The sequence below is a fragment of the Microchirus variegatus genome (genome assembly GCF_963457635.1).
Source record: "Microchirus variegatus genome assembly, chromosome: 5".
In the NCBI taxonomy this organism is placed as follows: Eukaryota; Metazoa; Chordata; class Actinopteri; order Pleuronectiformes; family Soleidae; genus Microchirus; species Microchirus variegatus.
The window spans coordinates 10,142,270-10,169,000 of record NC_139806.1 but is presented as its reverse complement, the minus strand read 5'-3'; the positions used below and the strand labels follow the sequence as shown (position 1 = coordinate 10,169,000).

The following is a 26,731-nucleotide window of genomic DNA, read 5'->3' as shown; positions in this document are numbered from 1 at the left end:
TACCTGAAAACTCGCGGTTTAACGCACCAGATGCCTATGGTGAGCACAATAGCTTATTTTTAACACAGTGCTAACCTATATTATAGGAACAGGATACGCTCGGTGTGCCACGTGCACACCTGCACGTGCACTTTGTCCGGGACTTACACCGGTTTTGGACAAATAGATCTATGATTAAACTTATATATATATATATATATATATATATGTGTATGTATATATACTGTAAGTACAGCTGATTCAACTGTGTCTAGCAAAGAGTGGTTTATGATAGTGTAATATTTTTTATCTGTGCTTTTCTACCTTTCATTTGTTAAACACATTCACACACACTGAAGAAAACACACACACACACACATATATGTACATTAGGGTATATTTGTTGTACCTGGAGCTTTCAGATATATATATATATTATTTTCAATAAAGAAGGTAATATATGGGTCTCTCTCATTGCTTTTCTCTCTCTCTCTTCAGTTTCAGAGAAACAGCCGTGATGCTGCAGGCAAAGCTGGACCCGAACAGAAAGAACCGTAAAAGCGTGACCTATCGTCACTCCGTCTGCAGCACTGCGAGCGTTTCACCTCTCTGACATTTCACACGCAGGAAATGTAAGTGATCGAATATCAGCAGGTGGGAAGCGACGGAGGCCCAAGGGTCTACAGGTCTTGACCCAGCCTCTCGATCTCGTCGATGAGGAAGTCGATGTCGGACTGGGTCACCGCTGCGTTGGAGACGACCATGCGGAAGAAGTTGACTTTGTCGCCCTGAGGCTGGTAGCCCACCATGGTGGTGCCCGTCTCCATCATCATGGCCTTTATTTTTGGTGCCACCTGGTGAAGTAAAGAAAGAGTAAGGCCCTGTCGCAATACCTCCCCTAACCCTACATTTTTGCCCTAACCCTACATTTTGCACGTTCACGTGAGGGGTAAAATGCGATTTTCCCCTTATAATCAACCCTCAAAATGTAGTGAGCTCTGATGAGGGCTTAAAAAGAAGTGGAAGATGAAATTACCCATGATCCTTTGTGAATTCAGCGAGCCGGCTGATATTTATCAACAAAGATGGCGGCCACATCTGCCGAGGAACATTTCCGTTGTAATATATTTTTCCCGAAGAAGCGAAAAAGTTACAATGTCGAATTGTGTTGGTTTGATATACAGCCAAAGGACTGTTGAGCTTTGAACACTAATGTAAGAAAATAAGTGACGATTTATGAAAGCAGCTAGCTAACTAGCTAGCGAGCGGCTACCGGGATCCCGGATCCGCCGGCATTTTTCCTGAATGAAAAAGGTAGCACGCTCACATGTTGAATTGTCAACATGTGACGTAGGTGAGCGCGTTCATTACGTTCACTGCCCTAACTTGCATGTAGTGGTGTCCCAATACCACTTCCCTCAACGAGGGGAATTTACGGTTGAGGAAACTCAAAACCAAGGGGAAATTTTAAGGGGGAGGTATTGGGACGGAGCCTAAGTCTGTTAGATCTGCATTAAAATGCCTCTTCCCCTTTCCTCTCCTGTTATACGGCTCACTGTTTTGTGAATGTGTCTGCTTGTCTTTTCCCCTGCAGGCTGGCCAGAGAAACCCCAATTACCCGATTTCCCGCCAAATCACCTGCTGCAGATTCCTCTCATTGCCATCACTCACTCACTCCTGTTTAAAAGCCTGGACCAGCTCACCAGCATTTGCCAGATTGCTGTTTTGTCTTCTTACCGATAATACTCAGTCATATTATGTGTGCCTTCTCAGCCTTAACTTGTTTTTTTTTTTTAAATCTAAATCAGCTAATTTAGCTTGCAGGGACACAGGAGCTGCTGGTCTAACTGCTGATTGAAAATAGCTGATTATCTCTATGGACTTCATGGTAAGTGCTACATACAACATCAATATTGCAGTGCAAAAGATCATCATATAGGTTGTATGATACAAATGTAAGGGTCAGTCTAAATGCTGATGGGAATAAAAGGGTGTGTTTTTTTCTTACCCCGTGTAGTTTTTCCCGCCGCTCATCACCATCTGGCATGCCTCTCAGGCTCGGTGGTAAGTACCAGAAACAAACGTTGGTGTGCTGGGGCTACAAACACAAACACACAAGCAAAGCACAATTTATATATACACGTAACCTGGCATGTTCATGTCTTCATTTACACAAAGTAGTGTACCAGATTGCTGTTATTTATACTACCGCTAGGTGGCGCCTATTTTTTTAAAATAAACGTACAGGTCGTAATTCCTGCTTGCGACCCATATTTACGTTTCGTTGGAGGACAGTCTCAAAACAAAATCAAATTGACACATAGTGCAAGAGAAATACACTGCGACAAAGAGTTAAAACTGTAAAACCCCTGAATTTTCGAAATAAAATTGATGGGATCAAAAATGAAAGGAGGCTCACCACTCCATCAAACACCATCTGGTATCCCTCCCTGTTCTTGATCTTGTTGTACAGGTACTGAGAAAGCTCCAGACACTTGTCGATGTGCTGCTCAAACCCAATGGTGCCCTGCAAAAAAACCCCCACAAATGTCAATTTGGTAACAATCAGACACAATGATGTCATTATAGCCAGTGTAAATACACTAACGTTCAAAAGTTTGGGGTCACCTATACAATTTGTGTGTGTTTTCCATTAAAACCCACACTTTTATTCATCACTAGAGTTGGAAAATTAATAGAAAATATAGTCAAGACATTGACAAGATTAGAAATAATGATTTTTATTCAAAATAATGATTTTGCCCTTTCGGCAAAGAACCAGCAAAACTGTTTTCAGCTGTGCTAACATCATTGCACAAGGGTTTTCAAGGGTTTTCTAATCATCCAATAGCCTTCTAACGTGATTAGCAAACACAATGTTCCATTAGAACCCCGGAGAGATGGTTACATATATATATATATATGTGTACATATATATATATATATATATGTGTATATATATATATATTCCATTAAAAACCAGACGTTTGCAGCTAGAATAGTCGTTTACCACATTATACCACATATAGAGTGTATTTCTGATTAATTTAGTGTTATATTCATTGACAATAAAGAGCATTTCTAAGTGACCCCAAACTTTTGAACGGTAGTGTATAAGTCCCTCCATCTCACCTTGGCCTTCCACATGAGCCAGAACTTAAAGATGTCGACGTGTCGCCCACACTGGATGGCTTTGTCTCCTGTGTCGTATGTGACGTCGTACTGCTTGTCTGGTTGGAACAGGTAGCCGGCACACATGGAGTTACAGCCTGCCAGGATTCCCTACAGGCGAGCACAACAAACACACATTTATTATCCTCTTTCCCATTCACTCCTCCGCTCATGTTGATGCTAGTGTGTGTGTGTGTGTGTGTGTGTGCGCGTCTTTCCTGTACCTTTTCTCTGACCAGAATGGCAGAGCACTGTAGAGGCACGCCCATCATCTTGTGAGGGTTCCATGTGACAGAGTTGGCCCTGCAAAATGTTATGGACATGTTAAAGTAGACATATTATACCCTATTTCTCCAAGTTAACCTAGTCCCCTGGTGTCCTAATGAAACAGTTTAATCACTCTGCCAAAACAGCCCTGTTCAGAACGCTCGCTTTTGAGTGCCTGTCTCTTTAAATGCAAATGAGACACAGGAAACTACACCAGCGTCACTGAGGCTCCGGCAGCTAACAGCAGTTAGCATTTGGAAAAGCCATCATTTGCCGGCTCTAGCAGGCACATTGCCGTCATATATAAAATGTATCCACTGGACACGTAAATCCTCTGAGGCTGGAAGTTTGTGTAGAACTCTTTGCTGCACTGTGCAGACAAGAATAGAACACTTTGTGGACTTCCACTCTTCTGGATACTATTTCCCTCGCCTGCACTCTCACGTTTTTAGGGACAAAGGGACAACAATTGCAGGAATGTCTAATTGTGACGTAGCGATGAGCGCGGAAGTCAACATCGCGTGTTTTATCTCCTGTACTTAGACCACAAAAACATGACATCTTTTTTTCACACTTTGCCTACTCATTGGGCCTCCAGAGTCCAAATATAAGTATTACAATTATTAAAAAGATGATTTTGCATAATATGTCTCCTTTAATGTAATGATGTGATCTCATCCAACAGTTCCTCACGTCCATCTTTTACCATGCACGTACCTCTCAATTCCACTGAGCTTATGGCGGTGCTTCCTGGACATCAGCAGTCCACCACCCCATGCTCCCTGAGGACACAGGTAAACACAGGTATCGTTACACAGCAGCACTCAGAGACTAAGAAATCAGACACAGTGTCTGCGACTTACGTCCACATGCAGCCACAAGTTGTACTTCTCGCAGATGTCAGCAATTTCATTAATGGGGTCAAACGCGCCGTACACGGTTGAACCACCCGTGGCGTTCACGAACAGTGGCACGCAACCCTGCGGAATCACCAAACACACAACTTAGAAGGACACACTCCTGGTAAAAGAGAGAAAAAACAAGACTGACAGACCCAAAGTATGTAAAATTCAAGAAAAAAGACACTGACCCTCTGTTTAGCATCAATGATCTTGGCCTCCAGATCCGCAGGAATGACTCTCCCCCTGGAAGAGGAAAGAACAACTAAATCACCAACTTTTATTTTGTTGTGATATCAGCTTCTTTAATGTGGACACTATCTGGTGTCTTTGCTCCTCTTATCACATATTATTTGGACAAAACTAAACCATCAAGGATGTAATCAATAATAATAAAAAAAAAACACTGATTGACATTTTACACATTTCCTGCATTTTATACACAACAATCAAAAAGAGGAATGTTTTAAAAAAGGAGATATAATGCAGGAAGACGTAAAAAACTTTATGTCAACATGCCTCGACTCTACTGATTAAACAAACATAATATGACATGATTGACATAGAATCATGAGTTGAATGTTAAAAGGTCCACTGTGAATCATGTACCTCTCGTCTGTGCTCAGCAGGACCACGTTCTCCGAACCAAAGCCCAGAGCAGCCCCTGCCTTCTTTATGGAGTAGTGGCTCTGTAGGAGACACACATTAGGACCATAACACAGACACGGGAGATCTCGTGAGCTAATTGCTACACGAGCGTTGTCTCACTGGCTGCCAAAATGCACAATTCTTTACAGACAAAAGTAGATGTGATAAAACGCAAGATGAATCCATTAAAGTAGCCATTGCCTCGATTCAAATAGACCCACTGATAACGACAGGACTTCTTCAATGGCCTCAATCTGCGCTCAATGAAGCGAAGCACCTGCGATATTAGAGGACTTAAAATGGGCCGTGTGTGTGTGCATGTGTTTGTGTGTGTGTGTGTGTGTGTGAGACACATACATGTTCAGATGTGAAGAGGACTAGGCGGGGAGCAGCAGACATGCCTTTGGTCTTGACCTCTGGGAAATACTTGTAACGTGCGATCATCACACTGTACATGTTGGAGATGGCACCCCCTGTTGGGCAGAGACATATTAGCGCCACAGAGAGCAGGATGCACACACACACGCACACACACACACATCTACATGACCACGTTCGGGATTGGGCATAATGTCCCCATAAAAAAGCTTTATTGCCAGAGGGTGGTCCACACAAGCATAGAAAGACGAGCACACACGCACACACTAGCACACCACACACACACATCTACATGTCTTTACCACTTTGTGGGGACCACCATTCGGGACTTTGCATAATGTCCCCACAAGGAAAAATGTCCCCACAAAAAAGGTGTTTTGCCACGGGGTGGTCCGCACGCACGCACACTACAGGTTTTGGCATGTGGCGCCACCTACCGCCAACTACCAATCATTGCAGTCAGTAGAGTCTCAGCTGCCGAGCAACCCACAGGTTGCCAGTTACGTCAGAAAACTAAACCTAAAAGACCTCTGTATTTTGAAATTGAATGTAGTAACTGTTTTTGGCCACATTCTTACATATGGCACCTTTAAAGTGATAGTTCAGGCTTTTTTTTAAAAAAAGGGAATATCTGTAAGAGGTGCTGACTATTATTTTCTTGCGTGGTGTGTCTGCACCTCATATGTTACCACATTTCAAAACAACGAAAACCTAACCTGGTGAAAAGAGTCCGTCTCCCTCTCCACTGGGCCAGCCGATCATCTCTCTCATTTTCTTCAAAGTCAGCTGCTCCATCAACACAAACACCGGGGCGATCTCGTAGGTGAACCTGTCGGGAAAAGTTCTGATTTTAAAACCACTGTAACAGCCGAGTCATTAGAGATTCAAAGAAGATTCTTGAGCACACGCTGGCAGATAAGAGAACCCACACACACACACACACACACATTGGCTTTTCATTAGCTCTGCTATAATTCCATCCACAGAGCACAAACTGGAGCTTGTGCTGACTTGGCTAATTAAAAAAAAAAAGGGGTCTGATGATAGGAGTTCAGCAGCAAACATTCATATTCAAATGCCTCGTAAAATCACTCAGTGGTTTAATTAAAGCACACAAAGCTCTGATGGCTATCTGTCAACCCTGCCAATCTCCACACTGAGACTGAATGGGCCTGATTTGATGCTTGAGAGGACGTGAATGACTGTGTGCACGTGTGTGTTGGACACAGAGAGAGAGAGTGTTTTAAAGAGATAAGAGCCTCTGTCGGTGGGCCCAAATACAGGAAATGGAGGAAAGGACCGAGATTATCAGCGTTACGATGTCATGACATGAATAGGGAAAGATTAAAAGACAAAAGCCGCGATTTCAATGAGATGAAATAAGTATAATAAAAGACCAGCGGCTCCAGAGAGAACGCTGCAACAAAACCTCTCGGAGAAAGTAGGTTAAATGTGTCGCAGGAAAGCCAGAGCTTTTTCTAAGTGACGGGACGTTTCACTGCCTCCTACACACACACACACACACACACACACACACACACACACACACACACACACACACACACACACACACACACACACACACACACACACACACACACACACACACACACACACACACACCCTCAGGACATATCCCAGTTTACCCTGCTTCTAATGAGGCCAGTTATACAACAACACCCCCCTGCACCCCCCCATTTCCATTAGCTACCATGCACCAGCATCGGACACAAACAATGGCATCATCTTCGATTCCTATCTGCACATGTCTTAAACAAGGTGTGAAGCATTTTGAAGTTTGGGCAAGGAGACAAAGACTGTGGGGGGGGGAAAACAAAAACTGCAGCAGACGAAAAAAGATATAGGAGGATGGGTGAGGGGGACGATGTGGAGGCAGAGCGAGGGGAGCAAACAAAAAATAGAAACAGGACAAGACGACAAAAAAAACGAGGGTGACAGTAATGGTTGAGGACAAAAGGAGACGAAGCAGACAATCTAGTGTAATTATGCCTGGCACTAAACCATGGATGGGTTCGTTTTAACATTACAGGTGTAACACTGGCCAAAAGAAGTCAGTTTGAATGAAAATCTATGGGATTTTCCTCACATCAGTGAACATTTCTCTGAAGAGTTCATGGTCTAAATCCGGGGTTTCTCAATCCTGGTCACGTGGATCCACTATCCTGCATGTTTTAGATATGTTACACACCTGATTGCAAGGAAACAAGATTGAGAAAACCCTGGTCTAAATCACTAGTTCCGGGTCTTCTGCAACAGTGTTTCTTAATCCTGATCCTGACAGACTGATCCCCTCCATGTTTTAGAAGTTTCTTTGATCCAACACACCTGATTCAAACGCACGGTTCGTTAAGAGGCTTCTGCAGAGCTCGATTGTGACCCCCCCCCCCCCCCCCCCCCAGGACCAGGATGAGAAACACTGTTCTAGAAAAGCACATAATGTGGAATTTTGTAAATTATGTTCTCATTTAGACGGCGGGGGGAACAAGACATCCGACCGGCTTCACGAGGGATGTTCACTCTGCGAGGACCAATGCTGCCTTCACTTGCTATCAGAATTGTGGTAAAAAAAACGAGTTCCCTGACGTCGTGATTTCCTGTGGGGAATTGGGAGATCAATTTCGATGCACGAGTTCCCGAGTGGAGACGAATGGTACTTAATTCCTGTATTATATTCATTTTTATATCTTTCATTGTTGATTGTGTACAAAATGTTTTATCGTCTTACACTTAACATATTTGCTGTCACTCTGCACTCCAACAACAAAAGCCCTTGAACTTAAAGCACTCTCTGATTTCACAAATGGGAAAAATCCTCTTTCCGAGAAGGCAACCCTTTTTATAAATATACAGTATATGACCTCACTACTGAGAATCTGAACTCCTGTTCTGAAACATCCAGAGTCATATTTTGTTGAGGTTTTGCGACCGGAAGTCAGGATGATACCAGCTGTCAATCACACTGCTTTTTCATGCATATGCACCATACGTTATCATCAATTTTCCTCTAAATTTCACATCACGTTCCATGAAAGAAAACCTGAAAACGAGCAATTACCGAGGTGTAATTTCCCCAGGGACTTTAATTAAAACGGTCGGGTTAGTTTTCAGTGAGAAAACACGAAGACTGTGTCCAGTTTTTTTACATACGGTCTCTGACAATATCAACTACAGTTATTACACAGGACCAGATTATGACAATGAACCATGACAAGAGAGGACAGAGACACAAAGAAGCCCCACTGTCTCACCCTGACTTCACAGCCTCAGTCCTCTTTGATATGGTTCATATAAGGAGGTCCAAATGATTTAATACCCGGGTCGTCTCACTTCCTTAAAATCGATGGCGTCTACATCAGACTGCCTTTTTAAAATTCCCCTTCCCCTCTGTGAGTCATTTCACGCTGTAATGACAATAATAGTGATCATTATCACAATCAGAGCCAATCATGGCTCTTTTCAGGGCGAAAATTACCCCTCAGTCACCTGCCCGTCTCCAGGGACGGCCCCTAAATGCCCTTATTATCATCATCAAGGGCACTCGATGTGTGTGGGTCTGTTGTTGGATGTGTGTGTGTGTCTTTCTCTCTATGTGACTAACCCTCTGACCCCCAGCCACTCTCTCCTCTCAGCCCCTCAATGGACCCGCGGAGCCCGTCTGTGTCCACAGGGACAATGGAGCCAGAATGAGCACTCAGCGGGGAGCTGGAGCAGCCAGTTTCCACACAGACACTGAGTTGTCGGTGCAGCCGGAGGACATTGTGTATCAGTGTGGGGCCCAGCTGGCCTATCTGCTAAGACCAGCTCTCAATGAGCCTGCAGTCAATGGACTGGAACGCTATAGATGCTGTATCTGGGACATCCAGCGCTGGTGTGTGTGTGTGTGTGTGTGTGTGTCATTATGAAAGTGTGCACACATGAATTCAGCGGCTCTGTCTCTTGGGACATTCTAACAAACCTGGAGATGAGATGGTTAAGTTTTGAAAATAATATTTCAGTTTTTGAATTTTTGGCAACTTTATGAGATTCTGAACCTCATTTACAAGTTCATTATACCTTTAAAATGACATATCTACATGGTTTTGAATTGGATTTGCATGTTCTCCCCCGTGTGTGCATGGGTTTTCTCCGGGTTTTCCTGTTTCCTCCCACAGTCCAAAAACAAAGAAAGGGTAGTAAGAGAATACTGGACAATCGGCTTGTGAATATCGACTGAAAGTCTATTATCTGGACATTTCTGTACAACAAAACCCTCACATATTTATTACACCTGCATTTAATATAATTAAAGTGTCTATCAGTCTGTAGATATACCTCACAGTCATTATCATGACTTCTAACCCCAACCCTAGCTCTAACCCTTTACCCCTAACCCTAACTCTGCTCATGACCGTAAAATGGGCAGAGGAAATCGTCTTTTGCACTTTCTCTGGCTTAAACGCTGACCTTTTTAGAACTAGTAATAGTTCAAAACCTGGTTCTAAAGATAGAAACCTCATTTCTGAGGAACTGGATGAGGTTCAGGCTACAGATAAAGTTAATGTGAAAAGGTTTTCGGTCTGAACGGACACCAGTGAAGTGTCCTCGCGATGATAACGCTATGCAAACCGACAGTGTGTGTGTGTGTGTGTGTGTGTGTGTGTGTGTGTGTGTTTAGTATCTGTGTGACCATGTGGGATGTTGATGTGGATCATGCCCTCTATCAGACTGGGCCACCATGTAGCTGTGACCTGGGATCAATATGTAATCTAACCATCCCTGAGGCTGAGCTGCTGCTGATATACAGTACACTGTGGCGCTGCGCAGTCTGTCAACACCAAGTCTCTACAGGACAAGACAAACACTTTATATAACTGTCCTCAGAGGCCGATGTGAACCGAGGGGAACGCCACCAGCGACTCTCACTGTGGCCTTATATGATGATGATGATGATGATCATGATGATGATGATGACTCTGGGCTGTTTCCAGTCGCACACAAACAGGAAATCTCTTTCCTGACATATAGGTGTATTCCCCCCCTCCTCCCCATGCACAAGCATGCAAACACACAGAAAGAGAGAGCAGCACACTGTGTGACTTACATGTTGGTGTTGGCAGTGGAGGTGAGCCACTCTCCAGCCAGACCGATGATGTCCAGTCCAGAGGACAACTGGTTGAAAAAGCGTGGGTGACCTGACCCAAAAAAAAAAGAATTGTGAAAAATAAGCATAAAGACAAATGCTTTTTGTGATTATTGTATTGCACATTTTAATATCTCTAATATTATGTTGTGTTTTCTCAGGTCGTGGCATCCTGTCCTGCTTATGGGATGAGACGGACGATGACCGTATCCACTGATCCTGACATAACGTATGTTCACTTATAGACATAGTTCTATTTTCTCCGTGGCACGAACTCGCAGCATTACAGTGACAGGAGTCGGGTTATCGCAGTAATAACCTAAAAACAAGTATAAGATTAAATCAGTTTAAATATCTGATTACAAGCAACATCATGTACCTGTTTCCAGATGTGTGGCAGTAGTTTATATGAATATGCAAAACTCAAAAAGCTTAAATGACAAGTATTTTCCTTACCTTTTATTTATACTTTTTCTTTTTTACGTCAATTTGCATGAATAAATTAATTATAAGACTTCAAGGTCTACATGTCTATATGTGAGCAGTACCAAGAATCTTGTCTGTATACATACAGTATCTACTGTATATCTGAATATAAATATACACGAACGTATGATGACTGGACTCAGTCCTGCTGACTGTGCAAAAACCACAAGACTCCACCCACTACCTGTCAGCCACGCCTAACCACACCCCTCTAAGTTATATAAGCCCGGCCCTGACGAACTTTGAACCCCCCCCCCCCCTGTTTTCCCGCCAAACAATTTGGAGAACAAAGACTCTGCTCCTGTGAGTTATAATGGTCCCCTTTCCACCCCCCATGTTTCTTTGATATATGTTGTTTTGTCCATGATGGATTCCTGTGTTTAAAGATTGAGATTAAAGAAGATAAAGTAAAGATTAATACCATGTAGATCATATTATATTTGGATGCATTAGTTGAAACCTTGGATTTAAAGGTGCCATGTGTAAGAATGTGGCCAAAAACGGTTACTACGTTCAAATTCAAAACACAGAGGTCTTTTAGGTTTCGTTTTCTGACGTAACTGGCAACCCGTGGTTGCTCGGCAGCTGAGACTCTACTGACTGCAATGATTGGCCAAAACATGATTTCAAAACAAAAACATGATTTGCAGTCTGCAAAATATTTTTTTTAATGCAAATATTTTGTCTGTACTGTTGTTGTTGGTGAGTTCAGTTTGTTATATGAACATTATTCCAGAGTCTCTGTGACATATTAGGAGGATTTTATGGCCAGTTGCTTTAGATTTATTGCATAATGCACCTTTAATGTTACTACTTTGCTTATAGTCTAATGCAGATTTATAATATTGGTTGTTTTGACCACATAATGAACGTAACAAGAGTGTGTGTGTGTGTGCTTTCATTTTGTATTCCCATCACTGACCGTGAAAGTTAAGGGATCGCACAAAAGCCTGTTCAGTGGACCATAATTACACCGGTAACGAGGCTGCATGACAACCGTTTAGACTCAAAGGTGCTTGCACACACACATGCACACAGTCATCGTCGAAATCCAGGCCTGGAGCCCGAATGCACTCATGGATATACAGTGCGTCACTGAATAAGTGATTTATATGTAGTTACTTTAACACTAAATAAATAATAACAGTCCCATCTGACATTTTAAAGTGTTGAATTGGAATATTTCTTAAACAAACAGCAAGGGTGACAATAAGTCTCTCTGGGCGTCACACAAATCAGGGACCAAACAGTGGAGTCCCTGCACATGAACAGAGCCTCGCTGAAGACGGTCAAGATCCCGTGTGATATATGAAACCCGTGGGACAGTTTAAACGCTGTCGTTTTTTTAACAGTGTGGAACAGCCCGTGTTAGGATCCCCTCAGGCGACACTTGCTTTAATAAGTCGAGGGAGAGAGAGAGAAAAAGGAGGAGGATGTCAAGTGAATTAGCGTGTGGGGGGGGGGGGCGATAAATAAATCGGTCGTCGTAATAAGATGTAAGAGGTTCACTATGTGGTGAACAACCTCCTCCTCCTCCTCCCCAGTGGTTTGTGAAGTGGAAATGCTTCATATGAATGTGATGGAATTGACACGTCTCCTTATTGGCCTCTGTTTATGATCATATTGTGGAAGAGTTAAACCATTAAATGACAGTGTATACGTTTGAACTACAAGGGCACTGTTGCGTTAAGGCTCTCGGCTCATGTCAGATTTTGAATTCTCCTCCCGTGTGACCTTCTACAGCATCTGAAGGTGACCCACCCACCTGTCCGGACGCCGTACTTGAGCGAGTCCCTGCAGTCCACCAGGATCTGCTCCAGGGACTCGGGCTGGTCGGACAGCTCCAGGTTGAAGCCCTCCATGCCTTCCAGGAGCTGGTGAGGGTGGTGGAAGTCCAGCACCTTGGTGGAGCGATCGAACGTCTTCCTGACATAGTTGGTGAGGATGTCGACCACCTCCAGCAGGAACTGAATGGTAGGTTCTTCTCCATTTTTGGCCGGCAGCAGGTCTAAGACAGTGAGGGGTGGACATTAAATATTAGTCGGTGAATGTCTTGAATCTCAAACGGTGTAGAACTTAGAATAAGATACACAGAATAGCTCTGATACAAGTCAGTAATGCTAATTATAGGTCTTAAAATGCCAGTTTCTAATCTTATCTCAAGTAGGTGGTGGACTTAAACCTATAGAAATGTGTCTAGATTCTAAAACATTCTAAATACACTTGAAATAAGGAGGATGACATGAAAGGCAAAAAAGGATGCTACTTTTGGGCGGAAAATACTATTTTTTTAGCTTATCATGAGACACAAAATGTCCTATTTGTAGTAAAATATAGGTTAGAATGAGATTTGCCAACAAATTTCAAGATATCTTATCTTTTAAGACTTAAATATAATGTCTTATTTCAAGAAATCTTATCAGGTGAATTTTCACTTGTTTAATTGGCAGCTTTTTATATATATATATATATATATATATATATATATATATATATATATATATATATATATATATACATGTGTGTGTACTGATTACAAACAAAACAAAACATGTCTTACATTATTATTATTATTATTTTTATTTATAGGCCTAAAATGGAGACCTCTTTCGCGAGCTGTATTTAGAAAAACTTCTATATATATATATATGTATATATATATAAACTTGGTACTACTACTAATACTGTTATTTATTGGTACTGGTCATTATTTGGAGACATTTTGAATTAAGTTGTGGCCTGTGTTTAACTGGCTATTTATTCACTTTAGTAAGCCAATTAATTAACCAATTTCCAACAGAAATTAATCATATAGAATATTATCTATCTATCTATCTATCTATCTATCTATCTATCTATCTATCTATCTATCTATCTATCTATCTATCTATCTATCTATCTATCTATCTATCTATCTATCTATCTATCTATCTATCTATCTATCTATCTATCTATCTATCTCTCTATCTATCTATCTATCTATCTATCTATCTCTTAATTAGATGCAATTTAAACAATCTATTGTATATGTATTTATATACATCTTTGTTGAGATGTGTATGTTGAAGAGGGTGTTGTGTTTTTTTTTTTCCTTTTAACTATTTTGACTGAGCTGTGTTCGAACCCTTACACTGAATTTCTACACCATGACAACAACAACAACAACACATTGAGAGCTCATAGTTGTGGTGCACGCCTCACCTCTCGCGAACAGGTTGGAGAAGTCGGTCTCTGTGCGACGGAAGCGCGCGTCCCTGTCGCTGTTGTCGCACGAGAGCAGGTTCTTCTGCCCGGAGATTCTGCCCTTGTCCTCCATGCTGTTGTTCTTCTGCAGGAAACCTAGGGTGTTACACGGCGGAGGACAGCAGTTATCTCCAAACATCTCCATCTCACACACACACACACACAAGACAAACACAAGGAGTGAAAATGATAAATAAAAGTCCAAATATTTGATGGTATTTTATACTAGTACAGCCTCAGATTCACTATTGCATTTTTTCCTCATGGAGACCAGACTTATAAATGACATGACACGCCGCCCTGTGACGTCACAGACAGCCACTCCCTGGTCAGGAGGCATCGGGAGGAGAGGATCACCCTCCTCCTGCACACACACACACACACACACACACACACACACACACACACACACACACACACACACACACACACACACACACACACACACACACACACACACACACACACACACTCCGGCTGAGTGAGCAGGACAGCCCGCGGTGATGATCCGTGCAGCCAATAAATTCACACCCCATAAAGAGAGCCTAATGACGGGTGTAGAGAATCCTACAGCTGCCTCTGCTCTCTATTGTATATGAGAACTCCATAGATCCACATCCTGCTGCATATACAGTATAAATATAAACACTGTTATCTGTGAAAAAGTATGCAAAGTCCATATCTTGCTTGTCAAATTAAAAAAAAAAAAAAATCAGGGCCGACCAAAGCCTTTTTGGGGCCCTAAGCTGAATTTGATTTAGGCCCCCCCTCTCACCACCAGAATAACAGAGCTGGGCTATTATTGATGCCAGTGTAACACAATAAAATGCATTAATTATATAGTTATTTGCACCAAATCAGTGCCACTCTTGGTTTTTTTTACTTTAAAGGGCAGTAAAATCACAAAAGTGGTCAGGTGTGTTTATACTGAAAGTAAATTGGTTTCATTACTCTGTTTTGTTTTAAAACTAGAACAGATGTGACACATGTGCATTTAATTAGCAACACTAGAGAAATATAGTTTATTTAGTATGTTAAAAAAATAATAATAAAACAAATCCACATACTGACCCCCCCCCCCCACTACACTATACTTCTTAGTTATTTGTCCTTATGTGAAATCAATATTAATATCTGAAACTTCACTTTGCCACATATAGAAATATTACAGCCATATTTTCCCATTTTATTTCCCTCAGAATTACAGACCAATCACAGTGATCTCTGCAACCATAATAATCTGAAACGAATTCCTTTAAATGATGGCAGATTAAACACGCCCCCCCTCCCTGCCACGTCACGTCACGTCACGTCACGTCCACGTCCACGTCCACCACCCTCCACTGCGTCAGAGTGGCCCACAGTAACTAAGTGGCATTAAGATAAATGTCACTCACGAGGAGGAGGAATGAAAAACACCATATATTTATCTCCTGGATTTTTTTATTTTTTTTTGACGAAATGGAAAAGTCACGTGGGGTTCAGTGGGGCTCTCATCACCCTCACCCACGGGCTAATGTCCACTGACCTTTTGAAGATGGAAACGCACAGTGACAGTCGTGGACTGAGGCCTCTTTAAAAAAAAGGCCTCACACTTAAACGAATTCATCCACAAATATGATTTAACTAAAAAAAAAAACACTCATAGGCCAAAAATAAAAACCTACATTATTCATGATGTCATAAAACAAATGAACACATGAAGCGGGCGTCACGCGCCTCCACTAAAAAAAAAAAAAAAAAACTTACCACAAATCTTCATCCCCAGTTTCCGTGTGCATCCGTGCATCCACGCATATTCGTAAGCTAAAACAGAATGAACGTGTTCAGTGTTTGTCACGTGAAGGCCGCACATGCAGCGTGGATGACGGCGTGAGGATGGAGGGACACGCACTGTGGAAGCGTGACGCGCGTGGCCAGGTGTGTGCGCGCGCGCGTTTGTGCGTCATTTTTCAGTCGTGTAAATTTTTTTTTTTATTATTTACCCACTGATCATGATAACATTTCCGGATTAAGTTCAAATCAATAGGGAGCGACAATGGCACGCGTGGCCCACACGCGCGCACACACACACATCCAAAGGGCAGAGTGGAATTAACACCCGTGAAATGAGCTCACGGAGGAGGGCAGAAATTAATTGAGTGAAACACAGTATGTGACTGGAGCGAGCTGGTGGAGTCTGTGCGTGGCCGGGGAAAGTCTACAGAAGCCGTGGGTGCAGAGACCTACAGTATAGTGCGTGTCATAAAAACACTCACACACACACACACACTCTCTACAGCTGCGTGGGCGTCAGTGTTGCCCGTTTTTAAGATAAGAAACACGCCGAATTAACTATGGACAGTGTCTGATTGCTGATCCACAGCCGTGAGTGGATTAGTCACATTTTTAAAAGTCCTGCAGTCACGAGAATCTTCTTTTTCCCAGTGTTTTCTATTGGATTCATTCGCGGCAGATATATAAGAATTTGTGTTTGTGCAGATTTAATTGATGCATGATTCCGATTTTTTTTTGGGTGGTGGACATGCACGAGCAGAGATGGAGCAAGAAGCGAAGCAAGGAAGGAAGGAGGAAAAAAAACTTTTAGAAACAAAAGCAAGAAGCGTGAAAGAGAGTGAGAGCGAAAAAAGGAAAAAGGATGAAAATTCTCCAAGAACATCGACTGCAGGTGCTGAGGCCAATGCATTCACGCAGACAGACAATATACAAGCCGCACCGAGCGTGAGATGGTGGAGCGTGTCAGGCACAGAGATAATGGCAACAACATCCAGCAGCAGCAGCAGCATAAGCAGCAGCAGCAGCTGCACAAGCAACTCAGACAAAACAAACATCGCCTTTTTAATGGTTTTCTTTAAAAAAATCTCTGGTGTGGTTTATAGACAGCCAGGGGCCACAAATAAAAAAAGAGGATTTAAAATGATTTTATTGATAAAGATAAAAACTGCACCATGTGGCCCCTGCAGGAACTCGTTATCTAAACAGGTTTTTGCTCTGAAATGAAGACAAAAAAACCCTGCAATTATTATTATTATTATTATTTCTTAGCGTTGCACTCACTGCAGATGGCTGCTCAAGTGCATCGTGATGGGGGGGAGGATGGGGGGCATTTTGTAAATGCGACATGCTTTTTTTTTTTTTTTTTTTAAATAATAAAAAAAAGACTAAATTAACCTGTAGGTTCATTTTCTCTATGAATGGATTCAACCACTTAAAACGAGCAGCAGACAATTAACTCCAATCAGCGCGTTCCTAGGATTTGACGCCAGGGAAACTGAAATAAATCAAATAAAAACTTTATTTTTTTTATTTATGTTGAAATAATTGTAATGGGGGGGAACCAGAGGTGACGCGCGCGTGAGAGGACGTAGAGAAGTAAAATTGAATTCTGAAAAAAACAAAAACATAATCGATCTCAGTCTCCAAAATCGTTCTAATTCGCCTTAAATGCGCATTATTTCTGCGCCAAAAATCCAGCGTTGGACGCCGCCAGACAGCGACAGGCAGCTGTGACGGCTCTGTTCTGATGCAATGATTAACGACGGAGTCTGCACAGAAAAGAAATGGCCTCAGAGAGCGAGACAGGGAGGGGAGGGAACCTTTAGTGCTGGCCATAGATCGCTCTGTGGAAGTGCCCTCTGAGCAAGGCACCTCGTCCCTGTCATAGCGTCTGTGCGCCTAACGAGATTTCACCCCCCGGGGGAAGGGGGGGGGGGGTCGATATAAAGGAGGTCCCTGTTATTCACATTGACGGCACATTGAGGACCTACTTGCGGACGGAAGTCTTAAATTGGCGGAGTTGGGGTCCTGGTCCCCGCCGCTGGCTCTCGGCTCAGACGTGGCCATCAGTCCTGTGTTGTCTTATCTCCTCCAGAAAATAATTCAGCTGCAAATAAAAATAAAAAAAAGGGTCCAGTGTTAGAAACGGCTGCATGTGTCTCTTTCAAAGCTGATATATATGTAAGAGCCTACACACGTGTGTGTGTGTGTGTGTGAATTATGACATTATTATTATCGGCCGGGCCAAATGATCTTATCCACTGCACAGGAATGATTTATCCCCTGAAGGACACGCTGCTGGGTGGCTGTGAACCAAGACGCGCAATCTGGAGAGCTTTGCGCACGACGCGCAGCCAATCACAGGATGAGTAGTTTGTGATAAATTAATTTTTTTGGGTGGGGGAAACAATTTATTGTGTGGAATGCTCTTGGCAAACAAAAGTTATCCTCTGCGCTGTTTTTTTTCTAGTTATATTAATAATATATATGTATATTTACCAGACCTTATCTAAGAAAAAAAGAACAAGGTTTAAACAGATGCTACTTATATTCCGTGTGACAGACAGTACATGGCCAGAATTAATAATCCGACATGGATGTATATGATGTCCACATAAACAACCCTGGTCGTTTACATATCGACTCAGCTTTCGACATTTCAATTAAGTTGCGCTTTGAACAAGCGCACAAGCGCTCGCTGCCATCACTCAATGTCACCGTGAGAGACACACGCGCACTGAGTAACTCCGAATACATTCGGGGCTTTTTTTTTTCCTCCTCTCAAAATAAACAGCAGAAGAAAATCATGCGTATTATTTTATTAAAAAAATAATAATAATGACAACAGGATATTTATGGAGAGAATGAAAAGGATCTCACCGGCTCACAGGTTGTCGAGTCCAGAGGAACTGGAACTATATGATGATATTCGCCTCCTAAAAGGTTCGATAAAGACACAGTCCACTTCCAGTGAGGGCGGAACAGCACTAATAAAATCCCATCCAGGCGCGCGCAAGTGACCCCCTTTTTTTTTTCTCCCTTTAAGAATATCTCTCTCTTTTTTTTTTATTATTCGTTATTTATATCTCCGGCTGCCCATTGGTCTCTCCACGCAGGCGTGAGTCACAGCCTTGCCTCCCACTGACGCCTAATGAAGCTTCCCTGAGTGCAACACTGACAGACACAATCCACTTTAAGAAGCCTAAAAAGCGAAAGGGAAAAACACCAGTGACGTAGAACCACCCACCCACCCACTCCCCCTCTTTTTTTTCTCTCTATCTCACTCTCTCTGCAAGTGTGTGTGTGTGTGTGTGTGTGTGTGTGTGTGTGTCCAGGTGTGTGTGTGTGACAGGAGGACATGGAGGACTTGCATGTTCAATGAGTGGGCTTCATAGCAGATTGACCTTGGGATGAAAAACACCCAAGGTTTACATGGTATTTTTTTTATTTCTCTGTGAGTTTACACGGACCTGTGGAAGCTCTGTCTCTATCCATTCATCCATATTCACCCTCACGACATGACAAACACCTGCATGCATCATAATGTTTTTTTTGTCATAACCTTGACATGGACAATAACACTGAGACATAAAAAAAAAAAGTGAGCCTGCTGCAGCCTGTCCTCACTGCCGTCCTCTCCCGCCTCCACTGAGTGGACAGAGACCACAAAAGCCATCGTGTTCATTCAGCTCCTGCAAATGATCATAAGGCCTCTTTAGAAGATGGCGCCCATTCGCTCAAGTCATGCGTGTTAGAGACGAGTCGTAAAAAGCAAGCGCGTGTGATCGTCGTGACTCATGACAATATCGCAATGATAGCGTTTTCATATACTGTATGTTGGATTGGTCATGTGTGTGTGTGAGACATTATGGGGACACAAAGTCCCCTGTAATGTAAATGACTACATTTTAAGGGGAAGACGTGTTTTAAAGTTAGGCTGAGGTCACAGTTATAGGTTAGAGTTAGGGTTAGGGTTAGGACTAGGATTAGGCCACAAGTAAATTGTAAAAGAAGACATATTTTACCAGGGGTCTCAAACTGGCGGCTCGGGGGCCACATGCGGCCCCCCAACTATATCATGTTATAACCACGACCTCACCGTCTTGTAAACACAGTGTGTAGCTGAGGCACAGATGCCAGCGAGGTGATAGAATATAATATACGTTTGCTAGCAATGTATTTTATAACAGTAATAATAAGACATTTGGTCATAATTATCCCATTAATGAAATGTATCATCATTCAATTACATATATAAATACACTTGTTAGGGCCCAAGCCATGAATGGCAGTGGCCGAAACGGCTCCTGGTACAAATTTTAATTCCAGTTGTCCACACTATTATTAATGTAATTTAAAATAAATGTCTGTTGTTTCTTTTTCCCCCACTTTTTGTTCTCTAGGCCGGCCCCCTCTTGACCACAATAGATGCGCATCGGCCCCCAGCTCATTTGACTTTGAGACCCCTGTATTATACCCTATTTCTCCAAGTGAACCTAGTTCCCTGGTGTCCTAATGAACATGTCTGTGACATGCTTTGGTCAAAATACCATAGGGATGAAGCACCACAGCAGTTCAATCACCCAGCCAAAACAGCCCTGTTTTGAGTGTCTGTCTCTTTAAATGCAAATGAGACACAGGAAACTACATCAGCGTCACTGAGGCTCTGGCAGCTAACAGCAGTTAGCATTTGGAAAAGCCACCATTTGCTGACTCTAGCCGGCACATTGCCAGTGTGTCCACTGGACACGTAAATCCTCTGAGGCTGGAAGTTTGTGTAGAACTCTGTGCTGCACTGTGCAGCAAAGAATAGAACACGCCCTCGCCTGCACTCTCGCGTTTTTTAGGGACAAAACGAGACAACAATTCCAGGAATGTCTCATTGTGACGTCACAATAAGTGCGGGAGTCAACATCGCGTGTTTAATGTCCTGTATTTTTAGACTGAGGCGGACCACAAAAACATGAGTGAGTCATCTTTTTTCACACTTTGCCTACTCATACGGCCTCCAGAGTCCTTAATATAAGTATTAGAAAGATTAAAAAAGTTGATTTTGCATAATAAGGTTAGAGGAAATGCATGTAAGTCAATGCAATGTCCTCTAAAGTAATGTGTGTTTAACCCATAATGTGCACATAATATACAGCAGAAATAATCCAGAAGGAGTCGATGGTGGTACGTGTGGGAAATAAATTGTTTTCCTGTTCCCGTGGGTGGTTTTAGTGTAAGGTTTTCTGTATGTTGTTTAAGATTACAATTAACAGTCAAGCTGTGAACTAATGATGGGATCGTAAAAGCAGGGGTCGGCATGAGGTGCACAGGATGACATTTGTGGGTCATAAATGGGGTGTGTTGTCTTGTTGTAAACATGGATGTTTTATGGTGTTTGTAAGATGCTTTGATGTAACTGTATATATGTTGTTGTTCTTTGAATGCAGAGTAAACGGCCACCTCAAAAGGTGAAATGCATGCTCTGGCTGGTTTGATTGTTTGTTTCGGCTGTTATAGAATGAAGACGGCACAACATTTACCCTTTATTTAACCAGTTAAAGGATCTTTAACTTCTAACTATCATCTTAATATCACAAAATAGAAGAAAGTGGTTAGAAACAATAAGTTAAAAACAAAAGAGTGGTTTAAAAAACATCTCGCAAACAAGATGACCGTTGTTTAAGTTGAAATTATTCCAAGCATAGGGGGGCAATAAAGAAATTGCCAATACAAGAAGTTTTCAAGCTCTGTGGGAGAAGCAGGATTTACATCGATAATAGAAGCTTATATTAGTTTTCAAATCAGGAAAGCTCTTGATCAAGAAGAAACCCTTAGATACTTATAGCTGGAAACTAATTCTATTGATTTGGCTTGAGCCAATATTCAATATACTCCTAAATGTTACATACTGGCCCTTTAAAAAATAAAATATGTGTCCACGAGTGTGAGAATAACAGCACAATATGTGTGTGGTGATTTAGGGCTAAATTTAAGAAGGAGGGCATGGCTCGTGTCCGTTCACGCACATTTCTTCTTCATCATCATCATCATCAGTAGACAGTGAAGAGTGGCTTGAGCTTCCAGAGTCATCGCTGTCGTCATCATCACTCTCATCCTTTTCTCCGTCGTCATCTTCCTCGCATCTCTGCTCCGCCTCTCGCTCTGGAGGAGGGGCAAATAGAAGATGAGTCGTTCGAATGCAGTTTGCTCAAGTGTGCAGGTATATAAGGAGGAGGCTCACCCTCCAGCAGCTTCCCGTGGATCAGCGGCAGAAACTCGCAGGCCTCGGGATTGTCTGGCTCGTAGATGAGAACTGGAACGAGGGTGAGAATGGTGTCAGAACTCTGAGGCTGACGCAGCAGCTGTGCACAGCTCATGGACACATACTCATCTGACACAGGTGGTGAGCCGACTCAAAGTCTCTGTCCGTCACCGCTGCGAGGAACTGAAACCAAAACATCCTCAATTTACTCGTTTCATCATTTAATGTCCCGACATGTGACTGCAGAAACAGGACCGCTTGGCCCTTCCTTCCCTAAGCTTACACTACTGTTCAAAAGTTTGGGGTCACTTAGAAATGTCCTTGAAGGAAAAGCCCTTTTTGTTCAATGGATATAACATTAAATGAATCAGAAATACACTCTATACATTGTTGATGTGGGAAACGACTATTTTAACTGCAAACGTCTTGTTTTTAATGGAATATGTGCATAGGTGTATAGAGATGCTAATCATGTTAGAAGGCTATTGGATGATTAAAAAACGTTTGAAAACCCTTGTGCAATGATGTTAGCACAACTGAAAACACTTTTGCTGGTTCTTTGACGGAAGAAAAATCATTATTTCTAATCTTGACTATATTTTCTATTCATTTTGCAACTCTTTTGACTTTTAAAGGCGCCATATGTAAGAATGTGGCCAAAAACAGTTACTACGTCGTTTCCTCCGCCATTGTAGCTCAGACGTTACTGGCAACCCGTGGTTGTTCGGCAGCTGAGACTCTACTGACTGCAATAATTGGTAGATGGCGGTAGGTGGCGCCACATTACCAAAACATGATTTCGAAACATAAACATGATTTGCAGTCTGGAAAATATATTTTTTAATGCAAATATTCTGGCTGTACTGTTGTTGTTGGTGAGTTCAGTTTGTTATATGAACATTATTCCTGAGTCTCTGTGACATGAGGATTTTATGGCCAGTTGCTTTAGATTTATTACATAATGCACCTTTAATGGAAAACACAACAAAATTGTATAGGTGACCCCAAACTTTTGAAGGGTAGTGTACTAGCTGACGCGATATGTGACGTCGTCAGACTGCCGTCCACTGATTTTGTGGCGTCATGAGCGCGACATCCGTAGATCAGCTAAAAAGACTTTCAAAATCCTGAAAACTTTAAAGTTAATCTACAACATTTAGCAAGAAAATGTCTAAAATCTCATTCGGATTTAGCGACAGCACTGATGAAAGCCGGGCGACACAACCTCTGCTGCTGTATCGGAGTTCAGTGACTGTGTCAGAAGGGACCGGTCATGCAGGAAGTTCTGAACAAATCTTTTTAATGAACTCAGGCTAATGATTCAGTTACACCGAAAACCACTGCTTCACAAGTCACTCGTCACTATAGTTTGTGTGCCGTGATGACTCCGCCCATGTTGGGGATGTACTAAGTAATGGATGGAAAACCATACCATGAACCGTGTAAAGCCGTGCCGTGCCGTGCCGTGCTGAGGCGGGCTGACCTATTTTCTCTGGAGTGCAATGAAGCTCACCTGGCTGCAATCCACACACCTGGCTCCTATCACCCTCCTCGTCCTGTTTTACCTTCAGTGACTTCCTTTTTTGCTACTCTCTCCCTACTTGTGTGACCTTGTGTCGCGTCATCTGCCGCCCCCTCCTGTCTCTCTTCACCGACCAAGACATGTTCCCGTACAAGGGTCGTTTTTAAAATAAACCTTTTTGTTGAACCTTTCCTTGAGAGTCTCTCTCGCCATTTTTGGGTCATCTCGGTCCTCCAGGCCGTAAACAGCTCTGCAGATTTAGTCGACCAATAGAAACACACTGGAGATTATCAGGCTCTTTACCTTGATGAGCAGCTCCAGAGGAGCCTTGAGGTCTTCGTCCTCCTCTTTGTCCTTGTGTGATTGTGGAAACTGAGCCGGTTGAGGAGCAGCAGCAGCAGCACGTGTCTTTGGTCCTACCACGGCAACCACCATCATCACCATCATCATCATCACGAGTACTTTTCTCGCTGCGTCTCTTCTATACTTTTTCATTTTGTTCGATAACGACCGACTGTACCTTTTTCTGCCACATCCGAACGCCGCGGCGAGCTCGCTGAGCTATTTTCTTCTGGACCTGCAGCCGATTCTGCTCGCTCCTGAATCCTGGAATCATGTTCCAGATTTTACCCTGTGTTTCACTAGACTATTGTTATTTATAAATTATTGTTTGGAGCCTGTCTCCTTTATCTAATCGAATGTTTATTATGACCTCTATGACCCCCAGTCACTCTTGGAAAAGAGATTTTGATCTCAATGGGTTTTTACCTGGTTAAATAAAGGTAAATTAAATAAATATGTTGATTGATTACTTTTGGACCCAGGAGCTTAGACGGAAGTCTATATTCAAGTCAATATTTTGGACACAACAGACCGTAGCATTTAATGTTAAATGCGTTCCCACAGTCCAAAAACATGCAGATTCGGGGATTAGATAAATTGGACATACATTAAGCTGCTGCTGCTGGTAGATTATTTAGTATCCAGATTTATTAATGTTACTGTTGAAAAATTCACCATCTGATACGTTTAGTATGTAGCACAGGAAATCAGTTTAAATTCCATCTTGATAGATAGATAGATAGATAGATAGATAGATAGATAGATAGATAGATAGATAGATAGATAGATAGATAGATAGATAGATAGATAGATAGATACTTTATTAATCTCACAGGGAAATTCACAGTTCAGCAGCTCCAGAATATGTTACAAGATAGAAACATAAGAGGCATGCAAGTCTATGTACAGTCTAAATATAAACTGACACATATGTATAAAAGGAAAAAAGAAAAAATATGTAAAAAATATAAAGACGTTAAGTAGTAGTAGTAATTATTCTATTCCACTCTATTCCAAAGTTACATAACCTGTGGCAGATCCACTCACCTGCTCATGTTCCTTGTCCTTAGCTTCAGCTGCTAGCACCGCGCGACAAAACGGCAGCTGGAATGTATACACGTGTTACTATGGCAACGGAGTCCATGCTGCCTTCAGGTCTGTCGGACATTTTGCTATTAGAAAAGAGTAAGTAGGTCAGGGATATATTAAACTCACATTTGTGTGCTTGTTATTATAATGCTTGGCTTTGGGAAATGTTATGTGTTTGTTTATGTTAGTCCAGAGAGCTACATATTACTTTGTGTCAGTGTTGATTTCTTAATCTGTGCATGTGAAAGAAATAATAGACCCTGCGATGTGTTCAAGTGCCTCTCCAGATTAAATTCCAGACAGACTTAATAACATAGAGTGCAACAGGCAAAGATGAATGAATGAATGAATACATTAAAACATAAACAAATCAAGTCATCCCTTTTACAGTTTTCAACAGAAGAAAGGCTGATTCTTTTTCCAAAAATAAATTAGCACAACAAATGTCTTTATGAACAAAACTGTGAATGTTTATTTCCTTGTTTTGACACAGAATTACCACATTTTCCAAAATCCATGAGCACTTATCTCATTTATTCAAAACTGTTAAAACATGTTAAAAGTGTATACTTAAAAAAAAAAAATTCAATAACCATAGTGGTAAATATAGAAAATGCAAGTGGGTTATCTATTAATAGTTAATAATTCAGACTTTACTGTAATGGGACAAATATTCAGAATGATTTTGTTGCAGACATGGATCAGGAAGACATGGTGGTGAAGAAAGACGTTTGTGGTTTTTATATGATAAATTAAAGTCTAATTAGCCTTAAAATGAACAAAAAGCTTTTATTAAAACGAAGTCTAAACCCAGATTTTGAAGGTATGTCTCTTCCAGGACCTTCTACTACACAGTCTTGCTGTTCCTGTCCACCCTCCATGTCGGCCATATTTTATCTAATAAGTAGCTGTAACTGCTACATTAGCTGCCCACACATCGAAAGAGCCGCACTCACTCTTTAATCTGTGTTTGTGTGCGCGCGTGTGTGTGTGTAATTAATAGGATCACGTCTCCTCAGCGTTGAGCCGCAGTGTGTCTCGCGCTTTTCTTAAAATCTCAGGAAGATATCAAGTGTCAGATTGACAGGCTGTAGATTTTCGACACACACACACACACACACACACACACACACACACACACACACACACACACACACACACACACACACACACACACACACACACACAGTGGAGGCTAAATTAGAGCATGATTGACAGCCTCGCCTATTGTCTGACACGGTCTGATGCTCTGTTTACAGAGAGGTGAAGTTAGTTTGGCCTGTTTCGTATGCATCCCTCATTTCTCATACTCTCTCCATCACACATCAATTAGGCCGTGCAGCGGAGTTATTCGGACAAAGAAATCGCTTCTCTCGCGCATGCCAAAATGTCACTTAAGTGTATGCATGCATGTGTGCATATAGAGCAAATGTGTGCATACGTTTGCACAAGGAGAGGAAGACGGTCTTATCTGGTGGAAAGATTGCCAAGCGTATGCATTTCCAAATTTCCCGAATTCAACTTTTTGCTCACGTGTG

The 26,731-nt window shown here is 42.1% G+C and overlaps 1 protein-coding gene across 1 annotated transcript; it reads right to left on the bottom strand.

Annotated features, from left to right (window-relative positions):
* Positions 1-659: 659 nt before the first annotated feature.
* LOC310927846 (glutamate decarboxylase 1-like) lies at positions 660-18,054 on the bottom strand (the record flags this gene model as incomplete). Its single annotated transcript, XM_083890250.1, has 16 exons — positions 660-833; positions 1,988-2,077; positions 2,399-2,506; positions 3,112-3,261; positions 3,375-3,453; positions 4,135-4,199; positions 4,281-4,397; positions 4,508-4,562; positions 4,926-5,005; positions 5,322-5,437; positions 6,059-6,171; positions 10,444-10,534; positions 12,734-12,976; positions 14,170-14,307; positions 15,961-16,017; positions 17,979-18,054. The coding sequence occupies 16 exons, from the start codon at positions 18,052-18,054 to the stop codon at positions 660-662; spliced, it is 1,752 nt and encodes a 583-aa protein (XP_083746376.1).
* Positions 18,055-26,731: the final 8,677 nt, after the last annotated feature.